The sequence below is a fragment of the Mustelus asterias genome, chromosome 15 (genome assembly GCF_964213995.1).
Source record: "Mustelus asterias chromosome 15, sMusAst1.hap1.1, whole genome shotgun sequence".
In the NCBI taxonomy this organism is placed as follows: domain Eukaryota; kingdom Metazoa; phylum Chordata; class Chondrichthyes; order Carcharhiniformes; family Triakidae; genus Mustelus; species Mustelus asterias.
In genome coordinates this window covers 31,873,881-31,896,060 of record NC_135815.1, presented here as the reverse complement: position 1 = coordinate 31,896,060, position 22,180 = coordinate 31,873,881, and the positions used below count along the sequence as shown (strand labels likewise).

Sequence of the window (22,180 nt, the reverse complement as noted above, 5' to 3'; positions counted from 1 at the left end):
GCATGAAATGCATGAGGGATTTGCAGCTCCCAGAATTACCAATCAAGGTGAATTAATTTGATATAAGTGGGAGAGAAGTTCTGAACAGACTAACAGAACTCCAAGCAAATGAATTCCACAGGTTAACTGGTTTTACTTCCCAAAATACTGAGAGACTGGATAGGAAATGTGTGATGCATTGACCATCATGGGAGAGTGACCATACACTGTAGCGGTACCTGGAGATATCAGACAATTTAATGCGACCTCCATTTCTAAAATAAGTGACTCCAATAATAAAATCCGTTATCAAGAATAAACATTATTATTCGTAAAATAACAATTGCTTCCATTTTCAAAATCATTCTAGTCTAAGGAAAGAAAAGAAACATTTTAATCCTCTCGGGGATATATTTAGATAAATTTTGTGACAGCTGTAGAAACAGTGACCACAATACAATTAAATCAATTACTGAACCAACTGACCTCATTTTCCCTGATCCTACCACAATTTAGTGATGGCCCATTGATTAATGGAGGTCACAAGACTTCCCTGAACCCTCTGAAAGCTGCCAAATAAACCCTCAGGGGTTTGCTACTACCTCTCTGCTATGGGAGAGGGAGTGGTTCCTTGCTTTGAGTTCATTGAAAGTCATCCTCACCACCTTGTGACCCCTACTTTGCGATTCTCAATCCGCCTTCATTTATCTTTCGTCTGGAATCCCACGATAATTCTGGTACCACCAGCTGCCACTTCTCTTGCTGGCGGTGGTGGCCTGTGATTGGCCAACAGGTCTGAGCAGCCAGGACTTCTGCTGCTGCGACCTCAATCGCTTAGAAAACCTGATATCGACCAACTGATTATGTTGGGCCGCCCTCTTGGAACTGACTGTGTCTTTGCCGGTTTTCTGACCAATCAGAGAGAGAGCATGGACATAATCCTGGCCCTACGAGTAAAACCATTACTGTGTTCTTACTGAGTCTCTGTGGTGGTTTAAAAAGATGGACAGCAGGCATCGAAGGTTCAAACAAAGAGCTTTATTAAAAGGACGTTAACATTGCAGGCTGCTAACATACGATGATGTCATCAGTGATGTCCACATGATCGGTCTCTCAAAGTGTCTCTGTTCCACTGCAAAGCCATAAATGACATGAATACACAACACTTTTCCTCCCCCTTTAGATTATAGGTTCCTGACACCAATAACAGTCTACTGTTAACAATCAAAATTAGCAATATGAGCAATTAATGAACAACAGCCAATAGGTAAGAAATTTCAGAGGCTGCTGTTCTGTGTGGTTTTCGGTGAATCTCATGCATCTGCTTTTTAGTATTTACTGCAACCTCTGGTGTCTTTGACTTGGTTTGGACATTGTCCGTGGTTTTCTTAACCGAAGTTGACATAGTGTTCTGAGATTGACTCAGTGTTGAAGTGTTCTCAACTGAGATACTGTCTCTCCTAATTGGTATAGGTAGTGTGAGGTTCTCAGGAAGGTTAAAGTCTTCTGTTAGCACAGCTTGATGTGGACTCTCTGATGGTTCTGTCTGTGGCAGATTGGGTCTTGTTGCCAAAAGTCGATTCACATGTCTTCTCCATGTTACATCATCTTGTGTTTGCACCATGTATGAGAGCGGTCCTGTGTGTACTAAGATGATGGCACGTATCCACTTTTCATCTGTGGTAAAGTTCCTTGCCAGAATTTCTTGACCCTGACGAAAAACACATTTCACCTTGTTCTCCTTGTTCCATTGTATAACTTGATCTTACTGTTTTTTCTCGATAATTTCTCTTGTCTCAGGTGGTTTAAGCAAATGAAACGCTATGAGTACTTGATGATTAACCATGAACAACGCCAGAGAAACTTAGGTTATTGAGCGTGCAGTATTTCTAAACATCAGCAGGAATTGGCTCAATTCTTTAGACAATGAACCTTGCTCACTAGTTACCTTCAGCGAATGTTTCATCATCGCTACAAAGCATTCTGCCATCCCATTTGTAGCAGAATGTTAGGGATCGGATCAGTTGTGCTGAATCCAGTTCTCCTTTAAATAGTTTTTAAATTCTTGCGGCATAAACTGCGGTCCATTATCACTCATGAGTTGTTCAGGGTAACCAAATCTGCTGAAAATCTCATCCAATCTTTCAATTGTTCTCTCTGAGGACGTTGTCTTCACAATGGCAACTTCAGGCCATTTCGAGTGCGCATCGCCCAGAATGAGAAATTTTGCAAACGGTCCAACAGAATCTATATATACTATTTGCCAGGCTCTTCTGGTCATTCCCATTGGTGTTATGGAGCTAATTGGTGGCGGGTTCCATACTTTTGTACAAGTCAAACACTTGCCCACCTTCTCCTCGATTTTGGCATTGAGACCCGGCCACCAAAAATAGCTCCCAACTATTTCCTTCATCCTTACAATGCCACAGTGGCCTTTGTATAATTGGTTTAATACACATTTTCTTAATAATGGTGGAATTGGAATGATGACTCTCATTCCCCAGTGGAGACGTACAGATAGTTTGAGTTTTCAGGTAGAATATGGCTTTAACTGAGGGTTTGCTCCCAAGGTCTTGCCGGGAAGCACCATGTTCATGACTTCTGACAGTATTGGCTCATTCCTGGTATGTTTCTTCATTTGTCCTGCGGTTACAGGAGTGTTATCTCCTTGGATGAACAGTTTATTGAAGAATCATTCGGCACTGGGTAAGGGTAGTTGGGAGTGTCCATTAGCATTCCCATACAAGTTTGACCTACAATACTTTATTGTGTATTGGTGTGCTGACAACAGCAATGTCCACCTCTGCATCCTACTTGCTGCAGTGATGAAATCCCATTATGAGGCCCAAATATCGTTGTCAAAGGACGATGGTCCATCAATAAAGTAAGTTACCTCCCATACAGGAGGTCAAATGCTTTCCCTCCCCCCCCCACCATTATGGTCAGGAAAGTTGGGACTATATATGCCACTATCATGTTAGCTTGGATAAAATAGTTGAAAATCTCTGGATGTGAGTTCCTTCACTCTGTATTCTCATTAAACAGTTCCATGGCACCAAAACCCCCCACCATTTTCTACCATGGAATGGGCCTGCATGAGCATGATGCGCCACATAAATTTTTAGCACCACCTTGTTTCCTTTCTTCCCAAAGCAAGGTAAACTTGACCTTAACCTGTTTCCATTTGTGTTTTCTAACAACCCCAGCTCTAAATTTTTTGTTGCAAGGTACTTACTACTCACGGTGCTCCCGCTACTCACGGTGCTTCTGGTACTGTTACAGACCTTTTCGGGCAGAGCACGTGGTGAGCTTCTTTCCAGAGTTGTTTTGTCCAGAATCTTCTATTATTTTTTGGTTCCTCCGGTGGCCAACCATTGTTTGGCATCCCTCTGTTGTCAGCTTTCATGTAGCAATGATTTCAATTATTAATGCCTCTTACAATGCTGCCAAACATTTTCCACTTTTTTCTTTTGGGGTGGCTGCAAGTGTGGTCTGACCACCTCGTCGCCAGTTTTCTATGAGGTGGTTTTAAAAGATCGGCTGCGGGTCTCAAAGGTTCAAGCAAACAAAGAGCTTTATTGAAAAGATGTTAGCACTGCAAGCTGCTCAGATAGACTGCCTGTTTACCCGTGTGAACAGCCGATGTCATCGTTGAAATCATGTGATCGGTCTCTTAGTGCCCCTGTTCCACTGCAAAGCTGCTAGTGAGGAAACACTATGAATAACATGAATACACAACACTCTTCTAATTTTTAAATTATATCCCCAAGATTTTAAACTCTTCTGGTTTGTCTATCTTCATTAGCTATTTACAAATATTTCAAAATCTCAATTGGCTCATCTTGTCACCTTTTCTCTAATATTCAGCCCAGCTTTTAAATTTTCCTTCATTAGATAGTAGGTATTAATTTCTGAACTCATTTTATGCAGTTCATTTTTGAAAATTTTCATACGATTTTAGCTCATTTTCTTTTCCTTTTTTAGATGATAGCATCTCTGGTGCAAGCACATCTGATGTCCAAGACCGCCTTTCATCCCTTGAGTTAAGAGTCCAACAGCAGGAGGATGAGATCACAGTGCTGAAAGCAGCTTTGGCTGATGTACTGAGACGCCTGGCCTTATCCGAAGATCAGACTGCCTCCTTAAGGAAAACATCACCTGGCAAAGGTGAGGCTCTTTGTTGAACATGCCCATACATAAATATGTACATTGATTTGTTCACTTGAAATGCTGTTGCTATCGATAAAGAATATGCAATAGAAAATGCTGATGTATTGATTTAGCAATGTCAAAAATATTTCATTGATTTTTTAAAGCGCCATAAGATATGGGAGCAGAATTAGGCCACTTGGCCCATCGAGTCTGCTCTGCCAGTCAGTCATGGCTGATATTTTTCTCATCCTCATTCTCCTGCCTTTTCCCTATAACCCCTGATCCCATTATTAATCAAGAACCTATCTATCTCTGTCTTAAAGACACTCAATGACCTGTCCTCCACAGCCTTCTGCAGCAAAGAGTTCCACAGATTCACCACTCTCTGGCTGAAGAATTCCACATTTTCCTCCTCCTCTCTGTTTTAAAGGATCGTCCTTTTAGCCTGAGGTTGTGCCCTCTGGTTCTAGTTTTTCCTATTAGTGGAAACATCCTCTCCTTGTCCACTCTATCCAGGCCTCGCAGTATCCTGTAAGTTTCAATAAGATCCCCCTCATCCTTCTAAACTCCAACGAGTACAAACCCAGAGTCCTCAACCGTTCCTCATACAACAAGCTCTTCATTCCAGGGATCATTCTTGTGAACCTCCTCTGGACCCTTTCCAAGGCCAACACATCCTTCCTTCAATACGGGGCCCAAAACTGCTCACAATGGGGTCTTACCAAAGCCTTGTACAGCCTCAGAAGTACATCCTTGCTCTTGTATTCTAGCCCTCTCAACATGAATGCTAACATTGCATTTGCCTTCCAAGCTGCCGACTGAACCTGCACGTTAACCTTAAGAGAATCTTGAACAAGGACTCCCAAGCCCCTTTGTGCTTCTGATTTCCTAAGCATTTTTCCATTTAGAAAATAGTCTATGCCTCCATTCCTCCTTCCAAAGTGCATAACCGTACACTTTTCCACATTGTATTCCATCTGTCACTTCTTTGCCCACTCTCCTTACGTGTCAAAGTCCTTCTGCAGCCCCCCTGCTTCCTCAGTACTACTTGTCCCTCTACACTGGACTGGACATTATTTTTTCTTATCATGCTGATTTGGAATTTTTAGGTCACGTATTTATTGAATAGCACATATTTGTGACTTGACTAGCATGTCCACAAAGCATTATTCATTTACGATGCACAGAGAACAAAGAACAATACAGCACAGGAACAGGCCCTTCGGCCCTCCAAGCCCGCACCGCTCCCTGGTCCAAACTAGACCATTCTTTTGTATCCCTCCATTCCTACTCCGTTCATGTGGCTATCTAGATAAGTCTTAAACGTTCCCAGTGTGTCCGCCTCCACCACCTTGCCTGGCAGCGCATTCCAGGCCCCCACCACCCTCTGTGTAAAATGTGTCCTTCTGATATCTGTGTTTAAACCCCCCTCACCTTGAACCTATGACCCCCTCGTGAACGTCACCACCGACCTGGGGAAAAACTTCCCACCGTTCACCCTATCTATGCCTTTCATAATTTTATACACCTCTATTAAGTCTCCCCTCATCATCCGTCTTTCCAGGGTGAACAACCCCAGTTAACCCAATCTCTCCTCATAACTAAGCCCCTCCATACCAGGCAACATCCTGGTAAACCTCCTCTGCACTCTCTCCAAAGCCTCCACGTCCTTCTGGTAGTGTGGCGACCAGAACTGGGCGCAGTATTCCAAATGCGGCCGAACCAACGTTCTATACATCTGCAACATCAGACCCCAACTTTTATACTCTATGCCCCGTCCTATAAAGGCAAGCATGCCATATGCCTTCTTCACCACCTTCTCCACCTGTGACGTCACCTTCAAGGATCTGTGGACTTGCACATCCAGGTCCCTCTGCGTATCTACACCCTTTATGGTTCTGCTATTTATCGTATAGCTCCTCCCTACATTATTTCTACCAAAATGCATCACTTCGCATTTATCAGGATTGAACTCCATCTGCCATTTCTTTGCCCAAATTTCCAGCCTATCTATATCCTTCTGTAGCCTCTGACAATGCTCCTCACTATCTGCAAGTCCTGCCAATTTTGTGTCATCTGCAAAGCACTCCTTTGACAACTCCTCATAATTCATCTTTAATCAGAAGTTATTTAGGTTTCTTTTATTCATTTATGGAATGTGGGCGTTGCTGGCTGGCTGGCATTTATTGCCATTCCTAATTGCTCTTGAGAAGACAAGTGGTGAGCTGCCTTCTTGCACTGCTGCAGTCCATGTTGTGAAGGTGGGAGTTCCAGGATTTTGACCCAGTGGCAGTGAAGAGACAGCGATATATTTCCAGGTCAGGATGATGAGTGGCTTGGATGGGAACTTCCAAGTAGTGGTGTTTGAATGTGAAAAGTTTAGGGTTTTTCTTTTAACTGTAAAGGCATTATCTTGCTTTTTTATGTGAAAAAACCCCAATTTATCTAAAACTTTTCATAACTGAAATCCCTTATTCATGTTAATATTCTAGTTAATCTACATTGCATATTTTCAATTGCTTTTCTATCCTTATTGAAGTGCCGAAAACTGCACACACATTTCTAAATGTAGCTTAACTTAAAATTTGTACAAGTTCCATGTTCCCATTTTGTTTTTGTAGTCCTTAACAAAACTAAGGATTTATGGTCTCATCTGCTTGAGCATGCCCCCTTTAAATAACTTGTGTGTCTGCACACAAAGATCCCTCTGCTGTTTTGCTCCATTTGAAATATCAGCCTCTAATTTTTTTTTTATATTTTTACTTAGAATCCTTAATATTCTTATCATTGGCATGTTTCCAGAGTGCTTTCTTTGTGAAAATGAAATATTTAAGGTAAAAAATAAAAATGTAGGTCGTCTGTGATCATTTCTATTGCCAAGTCTGCCTTCTCAGAACTATCGTCCTCAAAATGGCTGTCTGGCATGCCAGTACACCTCTGTTGTTTCTCTGCCACATTAAATCCTGGAAGTAGTACGTTGGTACATTAATACTTAGCCATTTCGGCACACTAATCTAGAGTGCCTAATAAAGTTGGCAACGTAAATTCATGCCACCTGCTTATCGTTGTTAAAGAACAAACCTTCTGAGCGACAAACCTTTTAGATTTTGTCATTTAATTTAATATGGAGTCTGAAACATTCCTTTGTTGCTGCAAAGTGACACCAATTCCTATGGTTGAACAGTAATTTTGCTGCATTGTAATGCTAACACAGACCTTCAAGTGTGAGAAGTGAGTAAATGTTACTGTTGCCAGATAATGTCATTTACGTAAGACTCCTGGCCTCAGTACTAGACTCCAAGGGTAATAGTAAAAATGTTATGTCTTGAGACCATTTTTCACCCAGACTTGTTGAAATTTCTAAGCCAGATGTCTAGTACATTATTCAATACAATTTATAGTTTGGCCTACAAAGCTATAATTTATATTAAACTTAAAAACGAATAAAAGAATTTTTGTCCCCATTCTACTTTCTACACTGGAGTTTTTGGGTCTCAAAAGGTTTTCAATGTATAATTAGGAAGATCATGTTTCACTGAAAATAAGCTGTCATAAGCTGCTGAAAATCATAAATAATGCCAATGTAAAGGGGAAACTAGAATATTGTTCCAATTTTTAAACCTTCCAATCAGGAACAACTACAACCAATATGGTGGGCATGTTGAGTTTAATCAGAGTTTAAGACACAATATAACACACTAGTTATACAGCAGAAACATACGACTGTGACAAGTAATGCGTAACGGTCTAGATCGGGTAAGACGGCTGGGACGTGCAAACATCTTTTTCTCTATTCTGTCTTTTGTCAGTGCCTCACATTTTCTTGACATCTCAAACCACTTAGGAGTGGTGGACTGGAGTCTGCCTTAAGAGTTCTTCCACATCGTTTAACTGCACTGTGGCTCAGTCTCATACTCTATACTCTTTTTTTCAGGGGTGGACACCTGAATAGATTAATGATAGGCCCTATCGTTCCATCATTATTTCAAAATACCCTACAAAGCGTCGTGTCTATTGTCTGAATAAGGAGTTGAAAAGCTTACCTTTAATGTTATTGTCTTGCCATTAGTTTCTTTAACCACATACCTGCTGAACGATGCCTTACAAACATTGTTTATTATCTCACCTGAGGCAGTTCTCCCTAACCAGTTTCACCCTCCCAAGTAACATTCCACCTTCAGACTTCAAAGCCAACTTGCAGAAGTGTCATGAATTCATATCTCTCATATCACCATGTGACCAAAACTGGGCACATGGTCTATTAATGAACTATATATAATGGCTACCCAACAAACTAATGAACCATGTTTTCTTTCACTAAACTAAATTCTATTTTATCGCCACATACCAATGAACTTGCATATTTCAGCAAGGTTGGGAATGTTAAATGAAACACCTAACACAGTGTGTAGTGTATTTGTTTAAGTATCTACCAGTTGCTCTACATTGATTGTTGAAGCTTTGTCTTGCCAAAACCTTTCCCGGGCTAGGTAAGCTGTCATCACCCAGGAATTAACATTCCGCTGATGTTTCTAGAGAAATCTTAAACAGCTTCCAGGAAAACAAAATTTACAACACCAATCTAATCTTTTACCTATTTCAAACCGATTATTCTAAACTCTAACATGGTACCTAGCCCTCCTTTCGGGGGAAATCTTTGATCTGCTTCAAATTCAGACTAAATATATACCTGAAAGAATGCTACAATATTTCTGGTAACATTCATATCACCATGTTCCCATTCTTAGCACTGTCTAGCAAAGGCTATCTTAATTGTCCAGTATTGTCTTTTTTTCCCTCCTACTCTCCCTATCTTCTCACTTGTTCCCCCCTCTCCTTTTTATTTGCTTCACTTCTTCATTTCATTCTTCATTTCTTCGCTTCTTCCTGTCTCCCTTTGTCTGGCACGTTCTCCCTAAGCTCTTATCTCTCTTCCTCTCCTTTCTCTTTGTTTCTCTTCCTGTCTCTCTCCCACCCTTTCTCTGTCTCTTTGCCCCCTATCTTTCCCTCTCCCTCTCTCTATTCCCCTTCTTTGTAACTCATTCTCACTCACTCACATTGTCTGTCTCTCTCTCTCTCTCTCACTCCTCCCTGTCTTCACAGTGTAAATAAAAAGAATGCGATAAAGCAACAAGAGGGGAAAAGCAGACCAAACAGAAAAGATAATGATCTTAGCAAATTTGAAGTGAAAGTAATCAACAAAGGAAATATATTTTCTGGGCTGTTGGATTGAAATGAAGAAATTTCATGTCTAGTACATTATTCAATGCAATTTATAGTTTGGCCTACAAAGGTATTAAACTCAAAAACGAATAAAATAATTTTTGTCCCCACACAAATTTCATCAAGAAATGGGATGGCACAGTGGCTAGCACTGCTGCATCACAGCGCCAGTGACTTGGGTTCGATTCCCAGCTTGGGTCACTGTCTGTGTGGAGTGGTTTGCATGTTCTCCCCGTGTCTGTGTGGGTTTCCTCCCACAGTCCAAAGATGTGCAGTTAGGTGGATTGGCCACGCTAATTTGTCCCTTATTGTCAGGGGGACTAGCAAGGGTAAATACATGGGGATAGGGCCTGGGTGGGATTGTGGTTGGTGCAGACCCGATGGGTCAAATGGCCTCCTTCTGCACTGTAGGATTCTATGATTCTATGAAGCAGGAAAGAAAATGAATTCATGATGGCAATACGAAAGCTGTATTTTTGTCTCAGTACTTGAATATGGAGGACATTTCTGCCTGAATTAATTGTATCCTACTTTTAAGATTTGCTACTAGAAAGAATAATTTCCAGTGGCATTATAATTTGAGTTTTGGCTTTCTCCTTTCTGAAATGTCCTCTTTAAAGAAACATTTTTGTGCATAATTCAATGTAAATAATATTTGGACATGCTTTAAAATCTTGTTAACAGTATTTATGGTTGTTGCATTTTTAGTTTTACCATTTGAATCTCTGGTTTTGTTAACGTCTGATTGATGGGATCAATTGGTAAAAAAAATTATCCTATGATTGGAAGACACGATCTGATTTTAAAATCATATCCACTCCTATACATTTTGAAATATTTAATAAAGTTTTAAGAATTTATGATTTCATAATTTATTAGAATCTCTCTTGTTGTGCCTAGCAACTATGGGGTCAGGAACAGCAATCCCATTTTATTATGCATTGACATCCAGATCTGGGATAGAGGGGAGCTGCCACGTAGCGACGGCCAACATCTGAACAAGCAGGGTGTTAATGTACTGGCAACTTAATTAACTAGGGAAGTCATATGTTTGTTATACGAGGAAGGAGTGTGCTCTGGGATAACAAAAACAACCCGTTATTTATCATTCAAAAAATTCAGCTAAGTTTGTTTGCCGTAAGTCGTCCTTTACCAATTCAATCTCTCTCTCTCGGTTGATCCACAAACCCTCTTTTGAAAGTTTCAGTTTCACATTTTAATAATTCTGTATTAGTCCAGAGAAAACAACATTTATTTCAGTATTTTGCAATGATTTCCAAACTTCTGTGAACAGTCACTAGTTTAACCCCTTGGTTTCCTTTGTCTCATTATCCAATATCCACTTTGTCTAAGGAGTTTATTTGAATCAGGGTTATAACTTTTATTCTGAACCCTTTGCCTTATTTCAGCCTACACATTTGACCTCAGTGTTTATCATTACACTTTAAAGCAAAGATTCTCATTTAGACGTTGCAGTCTCAGTTCGTGCAATTATTAGGATGTTGATGGAATCCAGAATTCACTTATGTTTTTACTTCTTTGAACTTCGACAGCTTGGCTTGGGTCCTGGTCACCAGTTACTGAAGTTTATTTTACTTCTATCTTTGCATGTGGCTGCTGGCTTTTGAGAAAAATTGAGCTAAGTGCCTGACATTTATCTGGTGATTTGCAGTATTGACGTGGTGTGGCTTGTTAGGTTTGTATGAAAAATAAATATTTTTGGTACAAAGATTTTCAAATAATCCATGTTATTTCACCAGAAGGATTCTAACTTTCCAAACTTTGGCAGCATGTAATTTGACATCTTACTTTCAGATACTTCATAATAGATCTTTGAAATTTTATTTTCTGCATTGGGCGTATTTACTGGAGGCAGTAAGAAGCATCTTTTTTTTAAATATAGAAACTGAAAATTCTGGAAATAATCAGCAGGGCTGGCAACATCTGTGGAGTAAAACAGAGTTAGTTTCATGCTCATGACCTTTTGTGAGAATTGTATTCGGATTAACTTTTAAGCGGTGAAGTTAGAATCAAGCATATTGTTGAGGGTTTGGGGGGCTCACTTTTAGGTTTTAGTACCACACTTTTCAAAATTCTGTTTTGAATTTAAACCAGCAGATAAATAGCAGTCTGAATTGTCATTATGCCCTAAAGTAGGTACGATTCTGTTGACACTGTGTTGATGTACCAGAGGTTTGAGAATCATGAGCCTCATCAAATGACATTTAAGAAATTAAAAAACAGGAGCGATGCAAAACAGGGTGTTGACTAACTATTACCCATTCTGTTACTCACACTCTCAGGGTGTGAACTCCTATTTGTCACTAAGAGATTGCTTGATGAAAGGTTTTGCGAATCCCTGCTCCATCCTAGGTTTGCCCCACCACACACCACATGTTTAAAATACAACAGAAGGTGGTCACACTGTGTGGCTGAAGTCTTTCACAGGTGGTGGGGGAGGGAGGTTTGCCAAGGGATGAGGATTGCCGATCATCCATTGTAATTTTGGCAAAAAAGATACATTGAAACTCCAGACTGACAGCAGAAAGAGCTTTTGCTATAAAGGGCTTGCTTGTGAGAAACCGAATCCTATAACTTAAGTGCTTTGAGAAAACTGCTCTTGGGATTTTGCTGTCACACTCTTTCTTTCATTTGGTGTTGCAATTTCTTATTTATTAATTACATTTTTCCACTTAATTTCCCTGTTTCTCTCGCACCTCAAACAAAAGTTACTTTAACAAAATACTGTTTACAAGTTTATTTAATACAAATCTAATAACATCACATGGAACCTGTGGGTAGGTTATATATTCAGTGTACAATGCAATTTCTTACCATGGGCCACCAGAGAGGTCAGAATGGTACGGTTGCTTTAGCTACTGAGTTGAATTGTAAATGTACTATTTTCTTTGGAGCCACTTTCCAAACATTTGATTGCTCTATGATTAATTATCTTTAGAGACCTCCACATTGGGCCTCCAATTTCACCATTGCTGCAGTCACTCTGCCTACTGCATGCAGGTGTAATAAGAGAAAGATAAAACCTACGTTTACACAGCACCTTTTACAATGTCCCAAATCACTTTACAGCCAATTAAGTAGCTTTGAGTTGTAGTCACTGGCATAATGTAGATGATATCAAATGGCAGAGCAGGCCAAGCGGCCAAATGGCTTATTCCTCCTAATACATGTTCAAATGTCATCCTGATGGATGAGATGAGCTGGACTAGAGGGTCATTGTTACCCATAATTATCTTGTGAGCAGAGGGTGGAATCATGACTGGAGTTTTGTTGTTATGTTGCCAATGAAAGTTTACTGTGAGCAAACTTAATGGGATGAAATTGTCAGGACAGGAGTGCATAATGGGCCTATAGTGCATAAGTAACCTGTGTTACATTGCATGTGATTCTCAAGAGTCTTTTCCGTTGACTTCAACTGCATCCTTTTGTCTACGAACCTATTATCCCACTCCATCTTGGTGCTTTTTATGAGTTTTTGAGATTGAAATATTGTGATAAAGTGTGTTGCAATTTTAAAATTAATTCATGGGATAATAGCTGGGCCAGTATATATTAGGAAGGTGGTGGCAAGCTGCCTTATTGAACTGCTGCAGTCCATGTGGTGTAGGTACACCCAGAGTACTGGTCGAGAATGAGTTCTAGGAGTTTGATCCAGCGACATTCAAAGAACGGTGATATATTGCCAAGTCAGGGTGGTAAGTGGCTTGGAGAGGAACTTGAGCTGGTGGTGTTACCATGTGTCTGCTGCACTTGTTATTATAGATGGTAGCGATTGTGGGTTTGGAAGGTACTGACTAAGGAACTTTAATAAGTTCCTGCAGTGCATCGAGATAAGTAGAGTATTCGCTCACGCATCTCTTGTGCCTTGTTGATATTACACAGGATTTGTGGACTCAGGTGGTGAATTCCTTGCCGCAGGTTTCCTTGCTATGATCTGCTCTTGTGGCCATAGTGTGTTTACATGGCTCGTCCAATTGTGTTTCTGGTCACTGGTAATCCCCAGGATGTTGATAGTGGGGGATTCAGCAATGGTAATGCCATTGAATGTCAAGGGAGATGGTTAGATTCTCTCTTGCTGGTGATGGTCATTGCCTGGCACTTATGAGACTCAAATGTTCCTTGCCACTTGTCAGCCCAAGCTTCTATATTATCCACGTCTCGCTGTGTTTGGACAAGGACTGCTTAGTTGGCCTTCCAATCCCATGAATGCATTAAAATAAGTGACCGTTTGTTTTAGCATGTACATTTTACTGCTCAAGATTTATGTTAAAAGGACACAAGTTAACCTGCAACCGACAGAATAAATAGGAACTAAATTCTATTTTATAAGATGAACTGTAAATTAATATCCTTGTATCATTTGATTTCAGGACAGCCAGCTTTGCGGGAAGCTTATTCCCTGTCATGTATAACTAATGGGAGTCCAATGACCAGGAAACCAATGCATAGCTCAGCTCTGTCCATTGCCAGGAAAGAAACACTCTCTTCTGCTGCTAAGAAGTACGTACTTTTTTATATATGAGGACGTTGAAAAGAGAAATGTACATAGAAATCTATAATGTATTGTATAGGGCTCCACATCATTAAAGAATAACATTTCTGTACATTTTTAATTTACTGCAATGTGTTTTATACTGTATGTGAACCTTTTGTATGATACACTGAGATATTAACATTAGTGGCAATATTGGGGAGGGTATGCATCTAGACTAGATACAAATATATAATGTATGCCAGATGGTAACAACCATACCTTGTACTGAAACGCAAGCTGCCTTTCATTGGTGAGATGCATGAGTTTTGCCACAAGTTCTTGCACTGAATAAACTTAACTTACAATTCACACCCAGTTATTACCCTGACTCTTTAAGACCAGCTCACAAGTATTGCTTAAACCGGTCCCTCATGAAGATCTGATTAAAATTAATGCTAGGGATTTTTGTAATTACTAGTTACAAATCTTTTGATCTTTTGCAAATATAGAAAGAAAGAACTTGCATTCATACCAGTGACAGAGGGAGGGTGGAAGGTGACCATTCCAGGTGGATGGTGATTCTAGCCATTTTTCCAAACTTGCAGTCAGCTGGCAGTTTCCAAGTCCAACTAGATAAAGACCTCAGGGGTAGTGGGAGAAGTTTAGATTGTGGTGCATGGGAGGATTTGAAAATCTCATTGTTCAGCAGGTGTACAAGTGAAAGCCATCGACGCAGAGGCGCTTAAATCATTGCCTGCCTTCTTCACACAGTTCTCTTGCCACAGGGTGCACCTAATATTTTTGTAATCTTGGGATTAGGAGGTGAGGATATGACAAAGGAGGGCAGTTATCATTAACAGCAGAGGAAACCGTGATGCCAGCAGCAGGCAGTACCAGAGAAGCTGGTCAGGAGGCAAGCATCAAGGGAAGGCAACATAGGAGACCGGCATTAGCAAGTATCGTGTCTTCAATACAGAACTAATATCTGCAAATGTAGGAGAGGTAATTTCAGAGATGACTGAGGCTGTTCTGTAAAGCAACCACAGTGATATGTTGAATGCTGCAGCAAGACCTAAAGCCACATGGACTTGTGGGATTCCCATGCCAGTGTCCCTCAAGGTGATCGTGGAACTCAATTTCTTTTCCCCAGCAGTAGTTTCCAGGGCTCGATGGGTGATGTTTCACATGTGACATTTCTCAGGCTGCCCCACATAGGTACAGAAAGAAGGTGACCAATGTCCTATTCCGCTGTGTGAATGAATCCAGTCCTTAAGTTACTCCATGGATGAAGACTGCCAGGTGGCAAGGAAATTGGTCTTCAGGGCTGTCATTTGTTTCCCTCGTGCAAGAGGTCATCGATTGCACTCGTGGCCACTTGAGTTCCCTGGGATCCACTAGGGCTATGCATCGCAAGGGTTTTCACTCTTTGAATATGCGACCACAGTCAGGAAGTTCTCATGACTCTGACAATTTAACTGACAGGTCTGAGTTTTTTAATCCCCAGCCCAGGTTGACGGCTGGACCTAGGTGCCGAGGGCTATGCCCTCCAGGCTGGTGGTTGACATCAGAGAGGCATCCTCATAGTGCAACATAAGAGCAGTACAATTCGGGTCATGCCTCCACCAGAGCCATCATCAAGCAAACATTGTTGAAAATGTGCTTCTATTGCCTCGACTGACCTGGAGGGGCTCTGCAGTATGCACCACAGAGAGTATCACAACGTCTTAGGTTCATACTTAGAACCCCGACATCACCAGCTGAGGTGGAGTCATTTTTTATCAGTTTGTGCATTTTCTGTTCCCTTATTTAGAATTTCTTAACTAATTGTATTCCATTGATTGAGAGCAGACTAATGTTGTATAATTATTGTGTGTTTGGAACATAGGGCGGGATTTTCCAGCCACACTTGCCCTAAAACCGGAAAATCCCACTTGAGGTCAATGGACCGTTGCATGGTCCGCCCTTGCCTGCTACGATTCCCTTGGCAGTCGTAACGGGAGAATTCCCCCCAAAGTTCTTTTGGCCAGTAAGAGGACATTATTATTTAATAAGGTTAATCAGTGCAAGAATCTTGGGCAAATTGAAGCCAGTTTAATTTTCAGTATATTCTGCAGTGGTGTTCTTTGAAACCATGTTTAAGGTCAATTATCATGATTTAGCATGAATTTAAATATAGTTTGACTAGTTTAGTGAATGCAGAGCTGATACTGAAGTCACTGTGCATTATGATTATGTAGTCACTGGCGCCTTGCATTTTAAAAGTTCCATGATTTTGGAATTCTGATAATATACTAAATTAGTTGAACTTTGTCCTTATGGTGTATGATGTTCATTAAGTTTATTAACTGTCTCCTGTGCACTCAATGTTAACAAAATCCAAAAGGGATCGTAAAGTAATTATTTTTGGTGCTGAATTCAATCAAATCCCTTCTCGGCTGTTAATGATGAGAGTCACACTGTGGTGTTTAATTTAGTTTAATTTAATTCAGTCATTTATCCTTTTTCAGCATTTGGTGGTTTGTTTAACTTCAGGGAACAGAAACCAAAAACAATCGCTATGAATTGTCTGAAGACTGTCGGGAAATGAATGTTAGTTTTCTTAAGATGAATCCAAAAAATCAGACTAATTTCTAATTTTGACACATGGATAAGTTGAGAAAACCCAGAAAATAAAATCCAATAGTTTAAACCGAAACTCTTTAACTCCTTTTGATCCCTTTGCTCAAGTTTCCTTTTTGTTTGTTCACATTAAAATGACTGAAGCAAGACGTGTTTTTATTTTGCAGTTAGATTGGTTTTACAACAGATCATGATTGTGCTTGTAATTTTGCACTAATTTGATGGAGCACAGAATATCCATTAGAAATTTTAGAATGTCAAGCTAATCATTTACTTCCAGAATGTTTACATTTCTAATTGTATAACATTGTGCAAATACATTTAATTTTTACAATCACAGAATGACTTTATTTTTTATTCACAGTTATGGTCTGAAAGAGCAAAAAAAGTAAGTTATTTTATGTCTTTTAATGTAGGAAAATTGGCTTTCATATGCTTTCCATAGTGGCTAAAACTGCACAGAGCTGTCAGGTAGAAATTAGTTATTAATGTAGAAAACAGTAGAAGTTAATAATAATGGAATTGGATTATGTGTCTGTGTGATGTTGGAGCTAAATTATTTTGAATTTCCAAATTTCAAAAGAATGTACTTCACCCTTTGAACACTGAATATGATCTGCAGTTTGAATTTACTATATTTTTAAAGGAGAAAAAATTTTAACTGTAAAATAATCTATCATTTTATAACTATTCCCTAGAACTTGAATAATGTAAAACCTGATGATTATGTTGAGTAAATTGAACTATTGTAACCTGGCTTGGTTGAAAAGACATATTCTGTTGCCAAAGGATTCAAATTACCAGTGTAACTGGTTTTATAAACTGCAAATATATTGCTGCACCCCAGTGCATATTAATTACTTTTAGAGCTGATAACTTCAAACATAACCAAGTAGGAAGTTACACTTTTTCTTCAGTAATTTATTCTTCCTTTTATAGTATCTCAGTACAGTGCATTGTGACTGTGGATCTGCTCCCAAGCCTCCAGCAGTGCCACTGTTATAATCAGCAGCTAACACATGCAGAATTGCTGCTCAGAGTGACGAAGGCTCTTATTTCACCCCTCCCATAGTGTCACAAGTCCGAATTATACGTGGCTTCGACGGGATCAGGAACTCATTTGCAACTCAGATTTTTCAACCTAGAAGTACTGAAGAGATGGTTCTGCATTCTGAATGTTTTACTGATCTCTAATTTATAAAGCAAGTTTGGTAGTGCTACACTTGAGATTCAAGGCATTAAAAACCATTATAGATTTTGCCCAAAGTTGAAGGTTACATTTGGAGATAAACTATTGTCCTTCAAATGTGTTCTGTTAATATACCAATTTGAAGAAGTATATTTTCTGGAGTAAAAATGCAGCAATGGCTTGGTCTGGCATTCTTAACATGGTTGTCTGATCAACTTGAACCTTCATGCACTCTACATCAGTTACTACAATTGGTTTTAATTTTTTACTTTCTTGGAATCTGACTAGAGATTTCTTTCATTTTCAATTTATTAAACTTAAGAATTCTTTCTTTGAAGCTCCTGTTTTGGCATCCTTTTACTTCTTCCTGCCCAGAATGTATATCCCTTGAGTGTAATTTCGATTCCCCGTTGCCTCCCCTTCCCCCAGTATTCCCAGCCCACCAGCCAATATTTTGGATAGCAGTGGTGGCCAAAACAGCTGAAACTTTGAAGTTTTTTTTAAAAAGTTCCAGCTTTTTGGGAACTCCCACATCCTTCCCTTGACATTTTGTTAACAACAGTTTCTCAGCAGGAAGCTGAAGATTTGAATTTTATTCAATGTTAGCTAGAAAATGAAAAACAAGTTTATCTTCAGAATATCAAAGCATATTTAATTTCATATTATGACCTCTAACTGCTTGTATAGTGTGTAATCATGCAAAACATTATAACCCTTGTATGATTATCTTCTGCATTTAAGTTTACAAATCTGAGAGTGAAAGAATTCATATTTCATGCTTAAAAATATATCTTTTGCATTTCTTGCTTATTTTGTTTTTGGCAAAATATCTGCATCAGAAGAAAATATTTTTTAAACTTAAAATGAAATATTCATCTGTCCTGCCAGCATTTTGCAATAGTTTAATTGCAATACATGTTTACATAATTTTGCTTTTAGTGCATTTATGCTGACCAATCAATATGATTTTTCTTCGTACTTTTGTCATCTGATGCATTTTTCCAGCAATCCGGAGAAAATTGAAAAACCCCAGGAAAAAGAGACTGATGGCGAAACTCAATCTAATCATCAAACTTCTCAGTCCTCACAATCTCCCCAATCGCAAAGACACACTCAAGAGAACAAGAACCCTACTTCAGCCAAAAGGTTTCCAGGATACAGTAATATAAAGTACAATAGGGTTGTAACGATATTAGAATTATTATTAGTGGAACAAAATCCTACAGTTATTAAAATTCACGTAATTTTGTCAAAGGCTATTTATTACCTTTTTTATGTTCAAGAAAGGATTGAAGTCTGGTGATGAAGTTTCAGTATTCCTTCCATCGTGTTACTGTTCTCTCCCTTTAGAACTCAATCAGAACAGCAGGGAATTAATATTAATTCATTTTTTCTTGCCATTTATTATGGGTAATATAATTGATGGTTGCTAGTTTCACTGATTCTAAAACCGAGCATATAAATCCAGATTCAGGGACCTTCCCAAATCTGAAGAAAAATGGAACAACACTCCTCAGTTTAGAATTACTTTGCACCACTTCCATTTGACATTTGTGAGTGTAAATCCAGTGGATGTTAAGGTGATGTAGAAAGGTCGGTTTCACTGAACACCTATTTGGAAAGCATGGATTTCCAGCCCTTGCCACTTTCTAAACATTCAAATCTTTAATTATCAGGAGAAAGCTCTGCTTGTGCCCACACCCAGGCCTGTGCACAGATCTGTCTCAGGCAAGACTGATATAGTTCTAACCAGATGTGAGCCAGGCATGTGAGTGCACTTCTATTTGACTAGAACAAGAGCTGCAGCTACTGATTCCTAAACCAGTAACAATGGTGTCAGTGCACCCTAAATGAGCACATAATGACAGGAGGAATAAGGCATATCTAAAAAATATACATGCCATGATTAAATTAAGACAAAAGTAAGGAAGATTTTCGTCCACTTTCATTTACATTAACATTTCACACAAAGCATCAAAATGCTTCAATCTTTAAAAAGATTGTGGGGTCATCTGTTCACTTTTGGATGGCAGTGATTACTTTCTCGTTGAGTCTTGGGAAACCTGTTAAAAATTGCAGTTTGGGTTGGTGGACTTGAGCACTTAAGGTATTTGGAAAATTGAACCATTTGAAATGACACTATGCAGGTTGAAATTCAGTTTGAGATGAGAGCGTTGATGAGAGGTTAGAATTCTGATGTGCTGTATTGCGTAGTGATAAGAAGTCCAGAGTTATCTGCACGGTAAGTTTCTGAATTCAACTTCATTATCCATTATGGAGAACACCAGATGGAGTCAAACTCTTGCATGCAGGAAATGAAAATTTTTTGGGAGATGGGGATGCGGTCACTGGCACTATTCGGGCTCTTCATTACAGCTGGCTATGGAACAGCTTTGCCAAAGGCCCGGCAGTAAGTTTTTTTTTCAGTTAGGGACTGGCGAGTTGCAGGGAGACAAAAGAGAAAGTTAGTCAGGGTGATGTGTACAGAAAAAGAGCTTTGAATTTTTGTATCTTTTTTACAAATAAAATACAAGCATTTAAATTCATAATTTGCAATGTGCATAATGGATCACTTAATTATTAGGGAGAGAAAAAGAAATCACTAATTTCATCTGCCAACTTTCTGTAAAGTTGAGGAAGTCCAACTGGACTGCCTTGCTTTCCTAGTTGACCACAAATATGGGGTGGTAGGAACTTTTGCAGTATTGTGTTTGATAACGCAACTGAAAACCTTTTTAAAATATATAGACGTGATGCTCGCAGCTTTGAATGAGGTTAGCGTTTTACCCATATCCTGTCAGACAAGGTAGATTTAGATTTGGCAATCTTTTGTTGTTGAATGGTCATTCAATGCAAAATATTTATGGTACATGATTATCGTTACAACCCTACGTTCTTAAATTCTTTACTGTACGAAACTACTAAGAACTGACTTTAGTCCAGTGGTCTGGATCATCTCCTAACAAATAGTTTTAACAAACATTATTTGGTAGCAAAACTGTGTGCTCTGTAACCTTGAATTGTAGATTTTATTTGATTGATAAGAGTTGTTATTACTCTAAATCTGTAAAGATTGAAAATAAATTAGTCCACATTATATGGAAACGAGGACAGTTTAGCAAGATGTGAATGAGTTTTTAAAGTTGAAAACTATTGTAATAAAACCCTTTTAAAATGGTAAAGGCTTTTAGTCAACAAATTATGTTCACTGAATGAATGCTTAATGTATTTATATTATATTTGTCTGCTATTCTGACAAATAAATAGGCTAGCCACCCATCAGCATAACTGAAAGAGGGATTTTATGCAATGCTTTCATTATTTGTGCAATACCATGCAGCATAATTTTCCGATTCTTTTGTTTTGAATCATGTTTTTCAGTATCTCAAATATTTTCAGCAGTACTAGTTTAGGCACTGTACTGATGTAAAAATGAAATTAACTGTCATCTCTAGTTAAATTTATCGGATTGTCCAGTCCATAAATAATTGCTCATGCTCACGCCTACTGTTTTTTTTCCCCCTTGCAACCAAAAACTCTGTCAAAACAATTGAAAATTCTTGGGACTTCAAAATGCCAATTGTCCATTTAAAGCTAGGATTTGAGCTCGAGTCTCATCATCAAGACTTTGGCATTGCAATTATGATATTCAATTTGTAATAATTTATAATATGATGAGATTAAAATCTTGCCTTTTGTAATAAACTGATCTTGCTATAAATAATAAACATGATTTTAAAATCGTTAAGAGTTGATCTAAACTATTGGCAGTTTTTAAGTTCTTGTTGGATATTAACATATGACTCAGGGCGTTGTTTGCATACAGTGCGCATGCGCAGCTGGGCTTCTATTCTAAAACAGGCTATGCATGTTGCTACATTTCTCAAACTGGTCGTTTGCTGTTGTTTTGTTTGCCATGACTTTCAAATATGTACTCGGAACTGCTGGTACACAGTTCAGGTTATGCATTCCATGCACTTATATTTTTGACTTGATTAACTTTGCATGACTCTACCTTTTTGCAGTATCTTTGTGATGTTAACAGAAGCTACGTGGGGAGGGGATGAAGCTTCTTTTTCACTATCTCAGTACCCGGTTATCTTCATAATAATGCATTTAGAATGGTTGAGTGCAAGATAAAGTCACAGCAGGAAGTGCAACCAATCTGAAGCTCATTAAACAAATTGGGCCTGCTTACCTTTTATTCACTACAAAGCTAATGCTGACTTTTATTGTGGAAAAAAATGAGAGAAACTGGAATCAAAATCCAATATTTAAAAAATCAAGGTTACTGTACAAGAGAAGTGAAGCTGATATCAAGGGGAAAATCTTAATTCTCAAGGTTCTGTTTCCTGTAAAAGATTATTTATTCATACATGGTCTTCATTGTCTATGCACTGATGATCTGTGCTTTTTTCTTCAATTGAGAAAGTTGAGTATTGCAAAAAAACAAACCAAATTACAGTATGCAGTTTTAATTCTAAGCAGATGTGTTTTAATATATTTGGCAAGATTTGCCACAT

At 38.9% G+C, this 22,180-nt stretch overlaps 1 protein-coding gene across 9 annotated transcripts in view; it reads left to right on the top strand.

Annotated features, from left to right (window-relative positions):
• eml4 (EMAP like 4) overlaps window positions 1-22,180 on the top strand; it is a 422,596-nt gene that overhangs the window by 313,012 nt on the left and 87,404 nt on the right. For 6 of the 9 annotated variants that reach the window (XR_013499632.1, XM_078229709.1, XM_078229706.1 and 3 more), the window contains exons 2-5: window positions 3,964-4,146; window positions 13,746-13,875; window positions 16,833-16,856; window positions 18,663-18,803. Coding sequence is in view for 8 of the 9 variants with exons in the window: in XM_078229706.1 (XP_078085832.1) it covers window positions 3,964-4,146; window positions 13,746-13,875; window positions 16,833-16,856; window positions 18,663-18,803 (478 nt within the window). In the remaining variant the exon portion in view is untranslated. Of the gene's footprint in view, window positions 1-3,963; window positions 4,147-13,745; window positions 13,902-16,832; window positions 16,857-18,662; window positions 18,804-22,180 lie in introns of those variants that run through there. The other 3 variants (XM_078229708.1, XM_078229707.1, XM_078229711.1) reach the window with 2 other exon arrangements.